This window comes from Pongo abelii, chromosome 1 (assembly GCF_028885655.2).
Source record: "Pongo abelii isolate AG06213 chromosome 1, NHGRI_mPonAbe1-v2.0_pri, whole genome shotgun sequence".
In the NCBI taxonomy this organism is placed as follows: Eukaryota; Metazoa; Chordata; class Mammalia; order Primates; family Hominidae; genus Pongo; species Pongo abelii.
This window is the reverse complement of record NC_071985.2, coordinates 48,458,727-48,479,869: the sequence shown is the minus strand read 5'-3', so window position 1 is coordinate 48,479,869 and position 21,143 is coordinate 48,458,727. Positions and strand designations below refer to the sequence as shown.

Sequence of the window (21,143 nt, the reverse complement as noted above, 5' to 3'; positions counted from 1 at the left end):
CTGTAGGAAGGAACACAATGACTATAGCAATGAAAAAGAAGTTGTGGTTTCCCCTCAATGAGCATATACTGGAAAGCCTGTTAGCGTTCAGTTCACTTAATCATCCCTACAGCCTAAGGGACAAGGAATATTATAATCATCCCCATTTTACAAATGAGAGGCCATGCCCAGCAAGGCCAGACAACTTGCACAAGCTCCCACGGGGCAAGGCCTGAGCCTGCCCTGGCCTGTCTGACTCTATCTTCACACACCCACTGCTTGGTTCTCCAGAAGAGAGTTGAGGTTCCCAGGCCAGGACCTCCAGCCCCTCTGGGCCCAGTTCCCTGATTTTTTGAACTCCACTTCCTCAGTTTTCAGGAATGGTGAGCAGAGCCAGATGGGAATGAGCAGGGCAGGGCTAGCAACGGTGGAAGCCGGTCTGGGCCTCTCAGTGGAACAGCGGGTGTCAGGGAGAGGAAATACCTCCTTGGTCTGGAGTGGGAAGTTGCTACGCTGGGGAAGTCTGGTTCCCAGATTGGGAGGTCTATGCCTCTCGGTGCAGGAGTCCCTGGAGATGGATTCGTTGGCTCTCCCTCCAGTCGTACACAGGGAGATGCCCTCACCTGGCTGATAACTCTCCCACCTCCCCACCCTACCCCACCTGTATCCTGTGGTATGAAGGGAACCATGGATTGGAAGAGCCCCCAGCCTGCCTCTAACATCCCCACCTGAGGTGCTCACCTTGGCAGTGGTGGGGATGCCCTCACCCTTGGGTTTCTGCTCCAGCTTCTTGGCCATCGTGGACTTCTCCTCCTCTGACTTGTCTGGGAGACCCCTGAGTTAGAAAACCCAAAGTGGAAGCCAAACCAGAAAGTTCTCAGGGATCTGCTGAGCCTGACAACACCTTCAGGAGGATCCCACACCAAGGGCTCCAGGGGATCTGTAGGAGGAGTGGCATTAGCCCCCAAATGGGAAGGGCAGTGGGCTCAGGCAAGTCCCTTCTCTGTGGTGAGAGGGCCCGACACACAGCATGGGCCCATGGCTACCGGTGGCTCACTGGTCAGCCATGTTTAATGTTGGTTGATAGTGAATGGGTGGAGTGTGGCTTTGTACTGGGTTTATACAAGATTCACAGAGTAGAAGCATGGTTTGCCCAAGATGGCTCCAACTCTTTAAAAATGTCTGAACTCCATTGCTGGTCCCTCTTTTTCCATCTTGCCTCCACAGGAACGGGTGTCCCATTCCTGTAGGCATGGGCATTGGAAGAAGCAGGACTCTGTCTAGAACCTAGGTACTTGAAGCATAATCCTCCAACCAGCAGCATGGGCCCCACCTGGGAGCCTGTTCGATGTAGAACTCGAACCCTGCCCCATCTGATTTGGACCAGCTGAAACAGAATCAGCATTTCAACAAGATCCCTAGGTGATTTGTTTGCAGTTAGAGTTTGAGAAACACTGTCTAGAACACCAGTCTGCTTCCACTCCCGGAGGAGGGTCCTAGGCTATAAAGAATTCACTGACAAAGTCACAGATGGAGAGAATTGTGAAGAACCTGAGAAGCCAATGGCAACTTCACAGAAGAGAAGATGCCTGAGGCTCAGCAAAGGGCAACAACTCTCTCCGAGAAGCATAGTGACTCAGTGACAGGGTTGGGAGGGGAATTCCCAGGATCCCTCCCCAGGGGAGCCCTGCCCAACTGACCGGGCTCTGAGGCTCTGGCATTCTGCATCCTGAGGCCTGTCTGTCCAGAAGGCCAACTTGTCTCTGTTCCTGCCCCCAGGGAAGGACCTCAGCCATCCCCATGTGCAGGTTGCAGAAGTTTGCCCACTGAGGTGGGTGTCACTATGTCAGGGACCCTGATCGTTGGGTTACAGGGAGGCCCTGTCCAGGGCTGGAAGGCCATGGCCACGACGGAGCACTCCAGGCCCCTTCCTGCTAAGGAAGCACTCACTTGGACATCTTCCTGCGTTTTCTCTCCTCAGCCTTGGCCTTCTGGGCAGAAGTCAGGCTCTCCGCCTCGGCCAGGTTGTCCACGGCAATGGCCAGGAAGACATTGAGAAGGATGTCTGAGCGGGTTTAGCTAAGGAGCCTTTGGTTGTAGGTGGAAGGGAGCCTGCGGGGCAGGAGTTCTGTCTGCCTGCATGTGGGCAGGACCTAACCCCACTCCCAGAGCTACTCATGGGAAGGTGTGGATCCAGGGACATAGTGGAAGGCCCTCAGGGAAGCCTGCCTGCTGAGAGTACCCAGGAAGGAGCCTGAATCCTGTGGCCTTGAATCCCATCCGCTTCCTGTCCAGACCAGTCCCAGCTCCCACACTGAGCTGCGTGGAGAGCCAGTGAGGCAAAACAAGTGAGACCCATGTGAGGCACGCATGAGTTGGGGAACAATGGTGCCCTTCCTCCCCACTCCCCACAGTATCACATTCCATGGTGCAGGCACCAGGACGGCTCAGGCACTGCCGGTATCTCTCCGGCCCCATCCACCTTACCCTCATATCTGCTCCTCTCATCTCTCAGCCTGTTCTGGCTCCCTCCTTCTGGTCCCAGCACTCAGACTGATCATCCTGGCCACAGGGTCCTGGTGGCTCCCTGCCTGCCTCTGAACCTTTGGAGAAGGCTGTCCCACCATCTTCATGCTCTTCAGCAAAGCTCTGTCCTTCCTCCCCACTGCTCTAGGCTCACTGACCTTACTGGGCTTTTAATTCCTCCCAGCTGTAGCCAAACACCCCTGTGAGTCTCTAATCTTTTTGGCGGAAAGAATTATCCTACAGCTATACCTGCATTTGTTATGTCCTACCCCTACCCCATGGGCCTGGGAGCTCCCCTCCAGCCAGAGGCCTGGCTACCTAGAAACTGGACACCCTTGACTCTCATTTTAAGCCCTTTCCCCCACCCCCTCCCTCAGCTCTTTTCTGCACCCTGCTCCTGAGGGGATACAGTTGCCACAGACGAAAAGGATGATGAAGTAAATGCACACAAGCATGCCAGGGTAGGACGGCCCTCCGTAGGCCATGATCCCATTGTACATCATCGAGGTCCAGTCTTCACCTGTCAGGACCTGTGTGGAGGGAGGAACGAGGGCTCGGGAACACAGAGGGGCCTGAGAGTCTTCTGTTGGGACCACATTGACCGAAGGTCTCCAACTTTGTGGTTCTCTCAGACCTTCCCTCTTTTCATTCCACAGTCCGGGTGGCCAGCCCCTGCTCTCCCCAAAACCCCTATTCCAGCTGGGGAATAGTGGTTCACGCCAGTTACTTATCACTTTGGGAGGCTGAGATGGGTGGATCATTTGAGGTCAGGAGTTCGAGACCAGCTTGGCCAACATGGTGAGACCCCATCACTACTAAAAATGCAAAAATTAGCCAGGCATGGTGGTGGGCACCTGTAATCCCAGCTATCTGGGAGGCTGAGGTAGGAGAATTGCTTGAACCCAGGAGGTAGAGGTTGCAGTGAGCTGAGATTGTGCCACTGCACTCCAGTCTGGGTGAGAGAGCAAGACTCCATCTCAAAAAACAAAACAAAACCCCTATTCCAATGATCTAGAAGCTTATTGCTGCTCTCTATGGACAAGAAATTGGACTGTGGGCTCACCATTTCCCTGTTCTGTTTCTAATCCCTGGGCTTCACTGTGCTTCACCCACCCAGGCCTCCTGTTATTGTGGCCTTAGAAGTCATGTGAAATGTCGAGTCTCTGGAAAGGCCAGAGGCCTGACCAGCCAGTGGGGCTAATGGAAGAAAGAGAGGATTGACGGACGATCACACACTGCCTCTCTCACTGGTACAAAAGGGAGGTGTCACTCATGAAATATGGGCCACTCCAGAGAGGAATGTTTCCATGTCTACGCTAAGAAAACTCCTCCAGGAGGCCAGGGACCCTGAAAGCTTCTCACTGGGCCACAGCCATGCTGCCTTGGGTGGCTGATAGTGAACCGGCTGTGTCGTGCCTGCAGAGTGAGAAATGGTTTGCGTTTCTCTGGGGCTTTCTCAGCCTTGGGGAGGAAAAGCTCCCCTTATCTGACATTGCCTTGAGATCTGAGTAGCACATGAAAGCACGCATCTGGACTCCCAGGCCATCCCTAACCCAGTCATATTATCCCGCAGTAGGCCAGCACTGTGCTAGGCACCAGAAACAAAGACTAATCAGACAAAGTGGGTGCAGCTGCAGTGAAGGAGACAAATAAGCAAGTGTTACAATGGAGAGAAGCACAGGTGATAGGGGAGCCCAGGGAAGGACATTGCACTTAACCAGCAGATCAGAGAAGGCTTCCTGGAGAAGGTGATGCCCACCTTGATCTTGAAGGACAAGAAGCAGGATTCAGCAACTGTGCAGAAGGAGGGACACGCAGAGGGAGAGCCTACCTGGAAGACGCTGATGAGCGCTTGAGGAAAGTTGTCAAAGTTGCTGCGCCGTACTTCTGTGTCCTCAAAGTCATACCTCCCCCCAAAGAGCTGCATGCCCAGGAGGGCGAAGATGACGATGAAGAGGAAGAGCAGCAGCAGCAGGGAGGCGATGGAGCGGATGGAGTTGAGCAGAGATGCCACCAGGTTGCTCAGCGACGTCCAATATCTGAAGGAGGAGGAGGCGCAAGGTGGGAGGAGACAGACCCTCTCACTGGGGCCCACGAGGTATGGACAGGCTTGGGGGAAAGACCCAGGACTGATGTGACACAGAGGGAGGGGGCTGCCTCAGGGCTGGAAGGCCATGGATTCATGGCTGCATGCCCACTCTCTCCTTCCTGCAGAGCACTTGTCTGTTTGTAATTTCACACTGGTTAATATGACTATTGATTAACTTTAGGTCCCATCACTGGATGAGAAACCCTGTGAGAATAAGGACAGCTTTTCTCCTGCGCACCCTCGATGCCCTGTGCTTAGCACAGTACCCAGCTCATGCAAGTGATGGATAAATAGTGCAAGCAGATGAACCCCTCTCCTCTTCCCTCACCACCTCACAAAGGCCCTGATTGTCTGTGTTCCTCCTTCTTTATTATTTCCACCCCTTTCCCTACAGCTCTTCCTGTCCTCCTTCCCTCTTCCCATCTTTCCTTTTCTTTTCTTCCTCTCTCTTTTCCACCACCCCCGCTCCCTGCCCTGCCATAGACTATGGTAAGAAAAAAACGGAGAAATGAGTTCAAAGTGGGGAAGTGATTCCTTTTTCATAGAAGGAGGTTATTTCAAGGAGGGAGGGAAGTCTGGGCAAGGGGTCACTGGTGAATCTGCACAGAACCCAGACCCCAGGAAATGAGACGGGTGTAGACCAGCCCAGCCTGTGGTGCCTGCTGGGGACCCAGGAGTGCCAGCCGACCCCGGCACTCACTTGGTGATCTTGAAGATCCTCAGGAGGCGGATGCAGCGGAGCACGGAGATGCCCAGGGGTGTCATGGCGCCCGACTCCACCAGCAGGATCTCCAGGATACCGCTGCACACCACGAAGCAATCGAAGCGGTTGAAGATGGACATGAAGTACTGGCGCAGGCCCAGCCCATACATCTTCATCAGCATCTCGACGGTGAAGAGGGACAGCAGCACCCGGTTGGCAATGTCTGCAGGGTTGGCGGCACAGCCCTGGCATCACTCTCCTTCCCTTCTCCTGACTCCCAGCCTTGGCCGTGGCTGGGCCCCAACACAGGATGCCCCTTCCTTTGTTTCCAAGGCACCATGGATGTTTTTTGGGGGTGCAGGGGGCAGGGCCTCACTCTGCCCAGACTGGAGTGAAGTGGCATAATCATGGCACACTGCAGCCTCGACTTCCCAGGATCAAGTGATCCTCCGCACTACCGGCATGCACCACCACATCCAGCTAGTTTTTTGTATTTTTAATAGAGACAGGGTTTCGTCATGTTGCCCAGGCTGGTCTTGAATTCCTGGGCTCAAGCAATCCGCTGGCCTCAGCCTCCCAAAATGCTGGGATTACAGGTGTGAGCCACTATGCCCAGCAAATTTTTAAATTAACTTCAAAAAAAAAAACAAACACCTGGTAAATTTTGCCCATTGATTTCTTGCAAGCTAACTCATATCATATTTAACAGGAAGAGGATTTTATTACTCTTAATTCTACCGAAGTTCATTAAGTCTGCTACTCTCTCATTCCTAGACACCTCCCTCCCGGTAGAGAAGGGTCCTACCACCTACCTGAAGCCAATCCATCCTCCCATGCTTTGCCCCCTCCCCCTTTTTGGCAAGCTCCCTGTCCATGATTCTTTCTCTTTCCTATATATTTAACTTCTTTCTTTCAAATGGACCCTCCTTCCTTTGCCATTCTTAAAGCCCAAGTCTAGGCCGAGCGTGGTGGCTCACACCTGTAATCCCAGCACTTTGGGAGGTCGAGGCAGGCGGATCACGAGGTCAAGAGATCGAGACCAGCCTGACCAACATGGTAAAACCCCGTCTTTACTAAAAATACAAAAAGTAGCTGGGTGTGGTGGCACGCACCTGTAGTCCCAGCTACTCGGGAGGCTGAGGCAAGAGAATCGCTTGAACCTGGGAGGTGGAAGTTGCAGTGAGCCGAGATTGAGCCACTGAACTCCAGCCTGGCGACAGAGTGAGACTCCATCCCAAAAAAAAAAAAAAAAAAAAAAAAAAGCCCAAGACTCTCCCATTTTCCCTCTATCTCCTGTCCTAGCTCTCTCCTCCCTGTCACCGTCAAACTCCCGAAAGTTGTCTATATTGCTCTCTTCACTTCTTTACCCCTTGCCCTGCCACATTTGCTCTTCACCTCATCCCTACCTGGATGCACCCTCACTACTTCACCAACACAACTCTCTCCAGGGGCATCGATCTGCCACATCAAATGCTAATCTAACCCTCCTGCTCCTGACCTCCCAGCAGCACTGGGCACTGTTGACCGTCCTCTTGCTTTTTCAAGCATTCTGTCCTTGGTTTCTGCGGTGCCACATCCTTCTGGGTTTCCTCTACTTCTCTGTATTTTCCTAAGCCTCCTCTGCAGATGCATTCTTTACATCAGCAAGTATAGGGTTTTCCAGTTCTCCCCACCCCCACCCCACCACTTTCTTTCCGTGTCCTGACTGAAAATCGCAGAACACTTTGACCACTCTGTGACCTGCAACTACAGGTTTTTCTCAGCAGGCTTGACCTCAAACTGGGGCCTTGAACATTCCTAGGCACTAATAAAGGTAATTTATTACCCCAAACATTGAAGGAACTCGCCACAGCCCTGAGCCAGATTCCTTAAACCCTTATATAAAGTCCATGCCCTGACCCCATTGCTGTGGATAAGTCTGGGTAGAACACCTCTTTTCTCTTGCTGTCCATCATGAGGATTGCTGCAACATTCTGTATAGTAAGTTTCCCCAACAAAAGCTTTGGACTGATCACCCTGGCATTTAGTGCTTCTTTCTTTGGAATCGCAACCGACCCTATCTCAAGACTGTTTGGGGTAGTCCTTTGTGAGAATTCCCCTACAACAGCTTTTGGGGCAATTCCAGCTGAGTGTTCAGCAGGATGAAACAGTGGTCACTGAATGCTTGATTTGAGTGATACCCTTGAGTATACACTCTCCCCTGGGGATCTGGTGTTATCTAAGACCACAGCTTCAGACCATCCCCACCAATGCCTCCCAGATTTAGTTCTTCAGCTGAGACTGCTCTGCTGAGTTCCAGACCTATTTTTCCATCTGCTTCCTTGACATATCCATTGGGATGTCTCAAAGGCACATCAAACTCACCATGCCCAAGACGAAGCTCATGGATACTGCCCATCCTCCCCCACTACCCCAAATACTTGGTCATTAACCATTTTCTCAGTAGGTGGCACTACTATCCATTTATCTGCATAGGCCACAAACCTCAAAATCACCCCTGACTCCTCTTGGTGGGCACTGTTCACATCATCTCCACATTTGGTCATTGACAGTGTTTTGACAACGATTGGCACATTCAAGGTGCTCTCGAGAAGATTGGTTGAGATGAATGAATGAATGAATTCATCTGACCTGTAGCTAGTAATTTAGAACTAGCTTTGTTTCCTATTTCATTCCCATAGAAAAAGATAATCTTGTTTTCTATTTATTTTCCTTCTTTTACCTCTTTCATCATTTTAAACCGTCTCCTTTGTACTGTTCTATCATCTCAGGTTTTTGGGGCTGCCAGCTTCCATTGATTGTACCTGATAACTCTTTCTCAGGGTGGCTCTGTTCCTTATTTGGTTTGCAGTTTTTTTGGTTTGTTTGTTTGTTTGTTTGTTTTAATTGTGATCTCATCTTCAGGAAACATGTTTCCCTTCAGAAATTCTATATGCCTTAGATTAAGAAGCATCCTTAAAGAATGGTTTATGTTTGCTTCTGTTGGGTACCCCAGGGATTTTGCTTGTTTGCAACTTGATTTTTATGTTACTATCTTAGCTTAGAATCCTTGGACCATGAGAGGTAGTGTATATTGGACCCCATACCTATATAAGGCACTGATAGGATTTTGATTTTTCACTTGAGACATTTTTCCTGTCTCCCAGGGTCTCTAGCAGGAATAAACTTCCAAGCTCGTTTTCTGGCCCAGTGAGATTTTGGCTTCCCTTCCATGGGGGCAACCTTTCCAGGGCCCTGGCTCTATGTAGGTATGACAGTGCCAGTTCCCATCTCATGCAGGCCCAGGGCCCTGTCTCCAGCCCTGCACAGGCCTTAGGAACCCAGCTGCTACCCATTAGGGTTTAGGCCTAGGTCTAGAATGTCCTTGGAAGTCAGCTAACAAGTTCGCTGCTCTGGCTTTGGGTCACTTCTTTGTTTCTGCCACTCAAAGACTTCCTTTTCATTCCAGGAAACATCGTTCTTATGCCTTATGCAGCAGTGTTACTTGTTTGTAGTGGGGAGGACACTGAGTTTGTCCACCGTGTTGTTGGAACTGATCAGTCTTTTCTCGTATCCTACTCATCTCACGGTCCAGAGCTTCACACCCAGGGGAACATCTACCACGTGGACGAGGCCAACTCATTGACCTTCCACCAAGACTGATCTTTCCAAGACTCAAGTCTGATCACATTATATTCCTGCTTTTAACTTCTCACTGGCTTTCCATTGCCTAAAGTGTAAAGTCCAACACTTTATTCACATATAAGGCCTGATATCGTTTGGATAGACAGCCCTGCCCAAATCTCATGTGGAAATGTAATTCCCAATGCTGGAGCTGGGGCCTGGTGGGGGGTGTTTGGATTGTGGGGACAGATTCCTCATGAATGGCTTGGGCCATTTCTTTGGTGTTAAGTGAGCTCACTCTGAGTTCACCACAAAACCTGTCATTTAAAAGTATGTGGCACCTCCCCTCCCACTCTTTCTCTTTCTTGCTCCTGCTTTCGCCATGTGACATGCCTGCCCTCCCTTTGCCTTCCATCATGATTGTAGGTTTTCCAAGGCCTCCTCAGAAGCTGAGCAGATGCCAGCCCATGTTTTCTGTAAAGCCTGCAGAACTGTGAGCCAACCAAACCTCTTTTCTTTATAAATTACCGAGTCTCAGGTGCATTTTTTTTTTTTTTTTTTTTTTTGAGACGGAGTCTCGCTCTGTCACTAGGCTGGAGTGCAGTGGTGCAATCTCGGCTCACTGCAACCTCCGCCTGCTGGGTTCAAGCGATTCTCCTGCCTCAGCCTCCTGAGTAGCTGGGACTACGGGTGCACGCCACCACGCCCAGCTAATTTTTGTATTTTTAGTAGAGATGGGGTTTCACCATGTTGGCCAGGATGGTCTCGATCTCTTGACCTCGTGATCCACCCAACTCAGCCTCCCAAAGTGCTGGGATTACAGGTGTGAGCCACCGCGCCCAGCCTCAGGTATTTTTTTTATAGCAACACAAGAATGGCCTAACACAAGGCCCTCATTAGCAAACATATGTGTTGCCACTCTCTTAGTCACAAGCAAAGTTCTTATGACTTCCTGAATTCACTAAACTGTTTTGCATCTTCATATCTTTGCACACACTGTTCCTTCTGCAGGATCCCCTCCTCCCTTTGACTGCCTAAGGCTTGTTTACCTATCCTTTAAGATCCACAGAGTTCCAACATCTCTTCTGTGATTCTCCTCTTGCTGCTACCTTGTATTTACCTCTATCATTGCCCTCCTTGTATTGACTTGGAATTATTTATTAACATCAGTCTTCCCCTCTGGCTAAGTAAGCTCCTTGAAACCAGGAGTGGTGTATTAGTGTTCTCTGTATCCTGAGTTCTTTTCCTGTGCCTTACATGTAGGATGCACTCAATAAATAGTTGGTGAAACATTGTTGTTTTTGTAGAATTTGAACTTGGGTGCTTAGAGTTCTGAATTACTAGCAATTTTATGTCCAGTGATCTGTGATTGGAATAATCTGCCTGGACACCTGGGCAAGCACCTGTCCCAGCCTATTGCTTTTACTGCCCTTGGTAAGTAACAATGCCATGAAGAGGAAAATTGGGTATGTTGCTTTGCCACTTGAGGTCTCTGTTTTGCCCCCGTGAAAGGAGCGGATTCGGTCATATAATCCAGCACTCATGGTCCATAATTTTTAGAAAATGATGTCAACATCTAATTGACCTCTTCTGCACAACCTGTGGTGCCATTGGCTGATTTTGACATCAAGCCACAGCCACATGTGCCCTCCTCCCGGCTTCACTCCGTTCCGCCTCACCTTGCAAATGGGTCAGCCAGAGAGGCTGGTTGTGGTGCTCTGAGGCGATAGACAGGGTGTTGAGGGCAACGATCAGAATCACCAGCCAGTAGAAGGCCTTGGACTTCACGATGTCATGGCACTTCCAGCGAAAGATGCGGTTCCACTGCCTCCAACGCCGGCTGAGGGAGGGGACAGAGGATGGCATACAGTGCTGCGCTGTTCTAAGCCCCACCTGTCCAAGTTACCTTCAGACAAACTCCAGCCATGCGTAGCCTGACCACCCCTCTTCCTCCAGCCACATGAGAGAAGCTCAGGGCATGAGCTGGGGAGCCAGACTGAGTAAAATCCTCCACCTTTCACAGAAGAGTAATAACGACGCAAACCTCCGAAGCAATGGAATGAGAGGATGCAGGCAAAATGCTTAGCACAAGTGCCTGGCAAGGAGCAGACGCTCCGTGTGGTTTAATTTTAATTAAAGCAACTCTGAGATGCCACGTTTTGCCCATTATCATAGGCCACTCTTCAACAAATTAATAATATCTGGGGAGGGTGAGGGGAAATGAGCTTTGACAGTACAATCTTTTTGGGATGAATTGGCAGCACTTACCAAAATTTAAAGTCTATATGCTCTGTTTATTAATGTTTTAATATTTATTTGTTTAGACAGGTCTTGCTAGGTTGCCCAGACTGGACTTGAATTCTTGGGCTCAAGTGATCCTCCCACCTCAGACTTCCGAGGAGCTGGGAGTAGCTATACCCTTTGACCCAGCAAGTCTATTTCTAGAGTTCCTTTGGCAGAAATGGTCATATTCATCCACAACTGTTTCCTGCAGCACTGTTTGTATCACCAAAGAGGGGAAAAATTAGCTACATTATGGTATATTCATCCTGTGGAATATTTTACATCCAAAGATATAAAAAAGAAAGTGAATCTGCTCTGAAAATTGCTCTCAATAGATAATTTTAAGTAAAAAAAGGTAAGTCACTAGATAATCCTTTATTGGATTATCCTTTAGTGTGTATTATATTGATTTATTTGACAAATATTTGGCAACACCTCATATGTGCTAGGCACTCTTCTAGTCCCTGTGGTGACAGTAGTTAACATAAACAACCCCATTATGTAAAAAATCAAAACAAAAACAAAAAAATCCTGGCACGTGTGTGTGTGTGTGTGCAAGACGGATGAAAGCACAAAAAAGATTTTAGAGGCTGCACATTTGTTACTATGGTTACCTCTTTGAAGGGCACTGGGGACCTTCATCTTTTCTTTGATGTATAGCTCTATTGTTTGATCTTTCAAAATCATAATTAAGTATGAATTTGTAAAAGGAAACAGCCAACCAAATAAACAAACCCTCCTCTTTAGACAAAGGCAAGAGAGCGTGGAGTGTGCTCTTGCCTCCAGCCTCCTTCCTGAGGGGCTCCTGGTGTGTGCAGCCTCTGCTGTGTACGCTTTCCCTCTTCCCTCGCAGAGGTTTCCAACATGAATGACCTCACCCAGCTCTGCCCTGATCAGGGTGAAGCAGCAGCAAGCATGCTCCCTGCTCCCGGAGGCTCCCAGTGTCCTTCTTATGTGCTATATAAATAGGTCATCTGCTCAGACCCCTCTGATCGCACATTCCCCGAGGGTCTGGTCCCTGCGGAGTCCCTCAGAGCAGGAACTGGCCCTATTTTCTTAAAAAGGCTGCCTTTCTAAAGGATTAGACAAGTGACTCTGAAACCACTGAGGGGAAGTAATTGGACTCTACCCTCAAGTCTCAGGGAGCTGGAGGTTGGGGGTTCCTGGGGCGGTGGGCAGATACTCACATGAACTGGATGATTTTGTTCAAGCCTGCAATTTCATACAGGCTCTCTGTGTCAGAGCCACCTTCATCCAAAGACAGTTTTCCTGGAGACAGGAGAGAAAGAGTCAGCTAGCCTTCAGGGCCCCTCTGTGCTGGACACACCTGGGCTGGGCACCCAAGACAAGGGCCCATTGACCAGAGACATCTGCAACAATGGGTCCTAGGTAGGCCTGGATTTCTTCATGCTTTCCTGAGACTGAGAGTTCCAAGAGCTAAAGAGCCCACTTTATCTGCAGGGGAGGGGCTGTGAGGATGGGCAGCATGTACCTTTGGGAAGAGCTCTGGTCACACCTGGATCCTACCATTTTGAGCCATTTTGCTTTAGGCAAGTCACTCACCCTCAAAGGAGTAATGTTGGACTTGCTCAGTGGGCCTGATTGCAAGGTATGGCTCAGAGGTGGGAGTGAGAGAATGGGGTGAGTGCTGACCACAGCTTTTGGGCCCAAACCTTCTCTGAAGTCCTCAACGTCCATGACCTCGCCCTGCGTGATCCAGCTCATGTAGCCCCGAAGGTCCTCATCTAGCTGCTGCTTCTCCCGGAGCTTCTGGAAGGTTCCCCTGGACTTCGCCTTCTCCCGCTCCTTGGTGAATTCCCTGAAATGAGATGGGGGAGCCAGGAGAGGAGGAGAAGAGGGAACAGGGTCAGGGAAAGACTGAGCTTCCTGAGGACAGACAAGCCCATTCTGTGGCTGGAGCACTCCTTTTTCTGGCCCTGGGGTGTTGCCTGGGGTCCAGGTGCCCCTCAAGGTAGCTGAGATACAGCCCCTCTCACTTCCCTCTCACCCGTCCCCACCCTCCAGGAACATCCTGGAGCACTCCTTGCCCCTTCCTCATTTCTTTTTTCTCATCCATCTCATTGTCTCCTGCCTTGTTTTGAGGTTTCTCTTGCACATTATGGGTTAATGACAAGGCAGTCCATTGCCTAACTGAATCAGCCACGGAGCCTCAAATTGGCCTACTGCCCCAACCCTTTAAACTACCCTAGAAATTTAGTTTTGTACAGACCAAAGGCCTGGGGAAAATTCTCCTTGGACTCCAAGGAACCAGTTGGCATGGCTGGAAGAAAAGGACCCAAGGCTCCGTGAGGGATCTTCAGGCCAGCAGAGGGCAGCCCTGGGCTATGGCCACCTGCCCCCCGGGCAGGGGGAAGATGACAGCACAGGTGTAGGCTCTGAGGAGCTGCGGCTGGCAGCCAGGAGGGGTTGGCCCACAGGGCAGGTCGAGTTGCCCTGGTCAGGCGGGGTCCAGGGAGGGGCTCTTGACCAGTTTGTGCCATGGACCCTTTGAAAGTCCAGTGAAGCCTATGGATCTCTCTTCAGAATAATGTGAAATGCACAAAATAAAACCATAGCATGACAAAGAAGCCAGTTACAGTCAGGCTTCACTTAATGACTGGGATGCGTTCTGAGAAAGGCATTGTTAGGTGACTTCATCTCTGTGCAGACATCAAGAATGTACTTGCACAAACCTAGATGGGAGAGCCGACTACACATCTAGGCTACATGGCATAGACTATTGCTCCTAGCCTACAAACCTGGACAGCGTGTTACTATACTGCATACTGTAGGCAATTGTATCTGTGGATCTAAACATAGCTAAACAGAAAAGGTACAGTAAAAATACAGTACAATCTTAGCGCACCACTGTTGTGGATGCAGCCCGTCACTGACTGAAATGTCATCATACAGCACATGACTGTATGTTAAAATATAGTTACCAAAATGCAAAAAAATTGTGATCAAGTAATACATTTGCTTTTTCATTAACTCATTAGCAAGATCTAGCTGCAGGTTTTATATCTATCATAATTTCAAAGTATGGAGTAATTAGTGTAAATACTATTCGCAACAACTGTAATGTGACATGATTTCTATTAGGACAAGTCATAGGCCCTGCTAATAGCACTGTGGCTTGTTGCCTATGTTAATTACTAAAGGAAACACTAAATTTCAGTTACAGTTGTGAAAAATAAAGATAAATGTTTTCTATGCAAGTTTACAGACTCCCAGAATTCTATCTACAGACTGCCTGGAGGGAAGCTTCTGGAATGGGATGATACCAATGGGGAAGAAGGCTGATGGTGACTTCTAGCCTCTCCACTGTGCTGGAGTGGGTGGAGGGATGACAGCAGGACTGTCTCAAAGATAACAACTCTCATTAATAATGACCATTAGTATTTAGTGCTTATTTTGTGCTGGACTCTGTTCTAAGTACTTTATATGTATTAACTTATTTAATCCTGACAACAACCCTATGAGATAGATACCGAAATAATTCTTAGGTGGCAGATGTGGAAATTAAGGCACAGAGAAGTCAGGTAATTAGGTAAAGGTCACACAGCCATCAAGCAGTAGTGCAGGGATTTAAATGTGGGCATTCTAGCTCCAGAGTCCGTGTGCTTAACCGAAAGCCCCACTGCCTCTTAGTGCTGAGGCTCTACTTAGGCACCCCCAGGGCCAGGAGGCTGGAACCTAAGGGGCTTCACTAAAGATTGTCAAAACAGAGGGACAGGAGGGGCGAGAATGGGGGAAGACTTGAGGAGGAGGAGAAAGGCAAATTAAAAATTGAAGGGCTCTTGCGTGCATCTCCTCTCTTCCTGCTCACCAGGAAGGAAGCGCTCTTGGCCCAACTGAGGTGACAGGGAACCCAGGGATGAGCCGAGGGCCTGACCCACAGCCCCCTGCCCTGCTCCACTCCTTCCTCCTCCTCCTTTCTCTCCTCCTCCTCTCCACCTCCCCCCAACCCCTCCTGTTTCTTTTCCCTCGGTTCCTTTTCCTTCCTCCTCCTTCTCCCCTCTTCCCCTTTCTCTTTTCTCCCCTGGCTACCTTTGAACTTTCTTACCCGCTCAGGACACCCAGCACCAGGTTGAGGATGAAGAAGGATCCCAGCAGAATGAGGGTGACAAAATAGATCCAGGGCCACTCATTCCCGATGGCATCATTGACCTGGTCAGGACAGAGGTGTGATCCTCCAAGTTGAGGGCTTGGCTCCCCTTCCCCAAGTCTGCTCGTTAAGACTCCACCCAACCCTGGGGGACAAGGAGAGAAGCCACCCTGGGACAGTGAGGGGACATTTTTCCTAACCTGAGGACTAGTCTGGAAGGAATTTTCCAGCCTGAGGACTAGGATCTGGTCTGGAAGGATCTCCCTAGGGAGACCTTGCTGACTGCCTACCTGGCCCGGACAAGACTGACCTAATTTCCCTCCAACCAAGAGTGTCTCCTATCTGCCTCCCTCACTTGACCTTCCTCATAGACTCTATCTCCAGTTGATTTATTTAAAGCCAAGATTTTTTCAAATGAACAACCTCTGTGACCCTGGACAAGTCACCTAACATCTCTGAGCATTATTCCCATCCATCTAATGGTGATAATGACATGGGCTGTCTCTCCTCAGAAGCTTGATACAGAGATGAAATCATCCATGTGACAGTCCTTTGACATTTTAAATAATTTGCTCTCCTAATACACACTTACGATAAATATTTATACTAATCCTTTGTATTTGCAAAGCATTTGACAGTTTTACAATCCCCCCACCCCCACAATAGGCAGCATCATATTGTGGTTAATTCTGGATTGGAGCCAGGGGGATCAGAGTTCTATTCTTGGCTCTGTTGCTCACTAAGTTCTTAACCATGGGCAAGTTACTTTAATCTCTCTGAACCTCAGTTTCCTTATCTGTAAAATGGGAGCAATGCCTTCCACCATTGAAGGATGAAATAAGAAATCTAACTAGCTCTTAACAAACACCAAGTAAATAATATACTCCAACAAAGAAACTCTTATGGAGTGTTGACTGTGTGCTGGGCACTGTTGTAATTCTCCCACTAACTCTGATATAGACAGTATTGTTATCCTTATTTTATAGGTGAGGAAACTAATAATAGCTACATGGGAAAGCAGTCTTGCAGAGGCAAGGAAAAAGACTGAAAGGGCCCTTCATTCCTCAAAAAGTCTGAAATTCTAAGCCATCAGAATTGAGTCACTCACAGCCAGGTTTTTCCTGGTTTCCATTCTTCACCCGCCCCTTGGATCCTGCACAGACATATTGTATCATGGGGATTTCCCCATAGGATGCTGGGGCACATACCTGGGAACCAGAAGGGGACACACATCCTGTATAAATTCCCCAGGGAGGAGCAAGAGGGAGCTGTGGTCACTCAAGTCGGAGACTGGCCTCCTGTGTGGACTGGCAAGCCCTCCCTCCCCTCTCCCTTGCAAGCCTGTGGATGAAGGGAGATGGTTCTGCAGGTGTGGGCCCAGACCCACCCAGTAAAGGACGTCAGTCCATCCCTCCATGGTGATGCACTGGTACACGGTGAGCATGGAGAAGCCGAAGTTGTCGAAGTGGGTGATGCCATGGTTGGGCCCTGGCCAGCCGCCCCGGCACTCACTGCCATTGATGGTGCACCGGCGCCCTGAGCCCGTCCTGGCGCAGGGCGATGGCTCCTCATTCTCCACCGTGGCCACGATATCTGGAGGCAGAAGGCAGAGGGAACATCAGACAACAGTAGCAGGTGGACAATGACAGGAGGAAAGGTGTATAAGAGCAGTTTAAGAGAATTGAGCAGTAAGTCTAAAGACACTCTGCTGAAAATGCAAAAGACAGCTTCACATGGAGCAGATGGTGACAGTGAAGAGGAATGCCTTGGGCTGAGGATGGCTACAGGCATCGGGAATTATGTCTTGGGCCCCGGGCCTCATGGCAGGGTCGGCTTCTAGGATTAATTGTCCTGTGCAGTGCAACCCATGAAAGAGGAGTAATCTGAGTGTCATTTGTCCCCACAGAACTTTAAAAAAGAAGGCAGCTGCCTGGCTGAAGTGGGGCTGGAGGTGGAGGGCTCACATGTTCTGACTTGAGAGTTCTGTCTGGGAGATGAAATTGGAGAAGCTCCAAAAGCACTGGGCTGAGCTTTACAAGATACCCAGCTGACGGGGCAGGGGTCTGCACTCAGGGGAAGTTCCTGCCAGGCCTGAGCCTGCACTCTCCTTTGTTCCCCTGGATGATGCTTTCTTGTCTCTAAAATCCTGTACTTCTGATGACATCCTGCATCTCCTTTTATCTTAGGATGTTTTACAGTCTCCTTTTGTGTTCAGAGATTAGATTGGCTCATCAGAACTGGAACACCCTGCCTTACCCATATTTACCTATTTACCGTGTAGGTGCAATGCTCTGAAGATGGAAAGGAGAGGACATTGATGGGTCTGTGGGGGCCCTGACCCCATGAAGTCAGAAGCCCTGATCCGAGAGGGGCTTTTGAGCACTGCTGCTCAGCATTCCTCAAGATCTCATGAGAACACCAGTGAGACCTCCAAATTTGGGTTGAAGGTGTGATCAAAGGTCCCCTCCTATCCATCCTGATAATGCTTATGATAGGATGTAGATTGTGGTGGTGATGGGAAGAGGCTGAAATGGGAGGGGTCTAGGAATATAATCCCTGAAAGTTGGACCAGAGTTTACTCTTGTGAGTTGGGTTTGGGACTGGTGTTGACTGTCCCTTTGTTGTCAGTGGTCATGAGGAGGTGAGTAGAATCTTCTGATGCACTGAAGGCTAGAACACTTATTCTGGTGAGTTCAATGCCAGGGCTTATGGAGGAGGCTAAGCCCCAGCGAGCTGCTGGCAGGGTAGAGCAGCCAGTTTCAGAGTGGGACCCGAGATTCTTTCAGGGTGTCGGCCTGACCAAAACGATTTTCACAATACTGCTAAGACGTTGGTTGCCCATCTGTCTCTCATTCTCTCAACAATGTAGACTGGAATTTTCCAGAGGCTACATGAGGTGTGATGTGGCAGCACACACACACAGAAGTTGATGTGAGAGTCCAGCAGCCTCTATCAAGCCAGGCATTGAAGAGATTTACAAAAAGTGTAAAACAGCGTCACCACTCTTCTCACCAAATATTACTGGTTTTGGAAAAATCTAGTTTTTTTAATTAGAAATATACTATTTATGTTCTCATGTCATGGGTTTCTTACTGTTCTTTAAAAGTGAATTAATAAATTAATATTGTGACATGTTCCTCGGTTTTCATTTATCATACCATGAATATCAACAGATCAAAACCTATAAAAAACAACAGCTCTCTGAGGTCCTCAGTAATTTATAAGAGAGAAAAGGGGTCCTGAGGCCAAAAAGTTTCAGAACTGCTGCTTCAGCTCGAATATATCTGGGCTTCAATGTAGGTTATTTCTGGAAACTCAACAAATGACTCCATTTGGCTCTTGGGTGTTTTTTCTGAGGTCCCATTCAGACCCTATTCTGGGTGCCTGCTCTGAGGGTCAGCTCAGACTAAAGCTAAAACTATGCGACAGGAATTTCTACACATAGAAATTCAGGCTTATCCCATGCCTATGTCTCCATCTACCACAGGTCCAGAGAGCCTGGAAGATACCACATTGTATGTGGGGTAGGGGGTGAGGGTGTTTCAGAACAAGCCATGGCCCAGGTCCCTGCTCACTTTCTTGGCTCACTGACCCCAGTAGAGCTGTCCTTCCTCCAAGTCCCCCCTTATCCAGGAGAAACCCATTCTCAAGATCAACAGATGTGGGCGGCAATGGCTGAGCCCCGGGCTCCATCACCAGGTAGGGTGGCTCCCCCTTCTGAGCCGTCCTAGGCCCTGCCCCACAGCCCCACTTTCCCTGGGAGCTCACCTGTGCCAGTGAAGTAGCAGGTCTTGTGCATCTTGCCCTTGAAGAGCTCCAGCCCGATGATGGCATAGATGATGACCATAAAGAGGACCAGCAGGGCGATGTGGAAGAGGGGGAGCATGGCCTTGAAGATGGAGTTCAGGACCACCTGCAGGCCTGTAAAGTCAGGCAGGGAGGGGAAAAGAGGAGTCACCTCTGCTTGGTCTCATGGCCCTCCCTCCCTATAAATCCTGGGAAGCCCCTGAGATGTCAAGGTAGGAAGGGGACCCAGAACTGGGGTACAAGGGAATAGGAAGGGAGAGGAAAAAGGGGTCTGCAGGGACACTGCCACCCACTAGGCACCCCCGACACCAGCCGGAGGGGTCTGAGCACTCGGAAGGCTCTGAGGGCCTTGACATCCAAGCCGGCTCCTTTGCTGCTCATTGGGGCTGTGTGGCTTTGGATGACGTTAACCTGTTCCAGAATCACAGTGAAGACCCTAGAATGGAGAAGAGGGAGAGAGGGGGTCCAGGGGTTGGAAAAGCCACTGCCCCAGTGGTCTGGGGCCCTGTGTCCTGTCCATGCTTGAGCACCTGTGGAAAGGCCTAGGGGAGAGACGGCAAATATGGTTCATCAACTAACAAATGATCTGATCATGCTTATCTGGGGAATTTCACTTAAAAGGATTCTGACATCAAGTTCATACTCAGTGAAAAGAGTATGGTGCTCTACTTGTGAGGTCCACTTTGGGTGCTGAACGGGGTTAAGGTATGTGTACCACAGGTGCAGTCCCTGGCCCTGGGGCTGAGCACCCCCAACACGGGCTGGAGGTTACCTGTACCATACTCAGTGGCGACCCAGAGATGAAACTCCACAGCAAGTTCTCCCTCCGTGCTTTTCCTCCTGGCTGCACTTTTTGATAATGCCCTTTATTTTCTTTCCTACTGGCCTCCTCTTCCTCTCTTAATTTACTCAAATTTCCATTATCCTTTGAAGTCTACCTCAAATTCCTTTGCCTCCGAATCCTTCTAACGGCAGAACTCCCTGGGACACATTGTGTAAGAAACAACAATGTGCTGTGAGGTACTGTTTTTGCACTCTATTATTCTGTATGCATTTGTCTTGGCTTCCAAACAGGGCAGTTTGTAAAAGGCAGAGGCTGATTCACAGAATTCTTCAGAATTCTTCTGTTTTCCCCACTAAGCCAAAAGCAGCACTGGATGGTTAGCAGGTAACCAATACCATTCTTACGGAACTGAAGGACAGCATACTGGTTAAGCATGCAGCCTCTGGAGCCGAGACTGCTTTGGCTTGAATCCCAGCACTGCCACCAGCTAGCTGTGTGACCTTGGGCAAGTTGCTTGACTTTTCTGTTCTTTAGCTTCCTTATTCATAAAACGAGGGAAAACAGGATTGTGGCGAGAATTAAATGAGACAGTACATGTAAGCACATATTAAGTGCTTGATAGATGCTATTGTTATCATTACGTGGTAGTTACTCACTGTAATGCTATGCGTAGAGTTATGTTCCCTCTAAATTCATAGGCTGAAGCCCTAACCCCCAGCACCTCAGAATGCAGTTGTGTTTGGAGACAGGGTCTTTAAAGAGGTGGTTAAGATGAAATGAGGTTGTTAGCGTGGGCCCTCATCCAATTTGCCTGGTGTCCTTATAAGAAGAGGAACTCTGGACACACAAAGAGACACCAAGGATGCACACGCACAGAGGAGAGACTGTGTGAACCCAAACCTGCCAGCATCTTGACCTTGAATTTCCAGGCTCCAGAACTGTGAGAAATAGATTCCTGTTGTTTCAGCTTCCCAATCTGTGGAATGTTATTATGGCAGCCCTAGCAAACTAATACAGGTTTTTGTGAACGCAAATAACAGGTACTCCATACAGGTCCATGGAATAAACTAATAAATGACAGAGGCTGAGAAACTTATGAACATCCAGAAACTGCTGGCCAGTGGAACCATCCATATCATTTCCAAATTTGTGTGATGTGAGGAGGATAATGGAATTTATAGCATCTAGCCGGGTAAGGAGATTTTGACCTGCGGGCAGGGTCAGGGGCAATGATCCACTCTCCACCAACATGGACAGCTCC

General features: G+C 49.3%; 1 protein-coding gene across 1 annotated transcript in view; it reads right to left on the bottom strand.

Moving 5' to 3' along the window:
• The window catches only part of CACNA1S (calcium voltage-gated channel subunit alpha1 S), a 73,015-nt gene that overhangs the window by 33,137 nt on the left and 18,735 nt on the right, over nucleotides 1-21,143 (bottom strand). The window contains exons 4-15 of the mRNA XM_054523477.1: nucleotides 19,392-19,534; nucleotides 19,060-19,212; nucleotides 16,679-16,884; nucleotides 15,250-15,353; nucleotides 12,857-13,002; nucleotides 12,371-12,452; nucleotides 10,580-10,740; nucleotides 5,295-5,520; nucleotides 4,337-4,544; nucleotides 2,915-3,035; nucleotides 1,930-2,044; nucleotides 721-814 (exon numbers count right to left, since the gene is read on the bottom strand). Coding sequence (XP_054379452.1) covers nucleotides 721-814; nucleotides 1,930-2,044; nucleotides 2,915-3,035; nucleotides 4,337-4,544; nucleotides 5,295-5,520; nucleotides 10,580-10,740; nucleotides 12,371-12,452; nucleotides 12,857-13,002; nucleotides 15,250-15,353; nucleotides 16,679-16,884; nucleotides 19,060-19,212; nucleotides 19,392-19,534 — 1,759 coding nt within the window. The remainder of the gene's footprint in view (nucleotides 1-720; nucleotides 815-1,929; nucleotides 2,045-2,914; nucleotides 3,036-4,336; nucleotides 4,545-5,294; nucleotides 5,521-10,579; nucleotides 10,741-12,370; nucleotides 12,453-12,856; nucleotides 13,003-15,249; nucleotides 15,354-16,678; nucleotides 16,885-19,059; nucleotides 19,213-19,391; nucleotides 19,535-21,143) is intronic.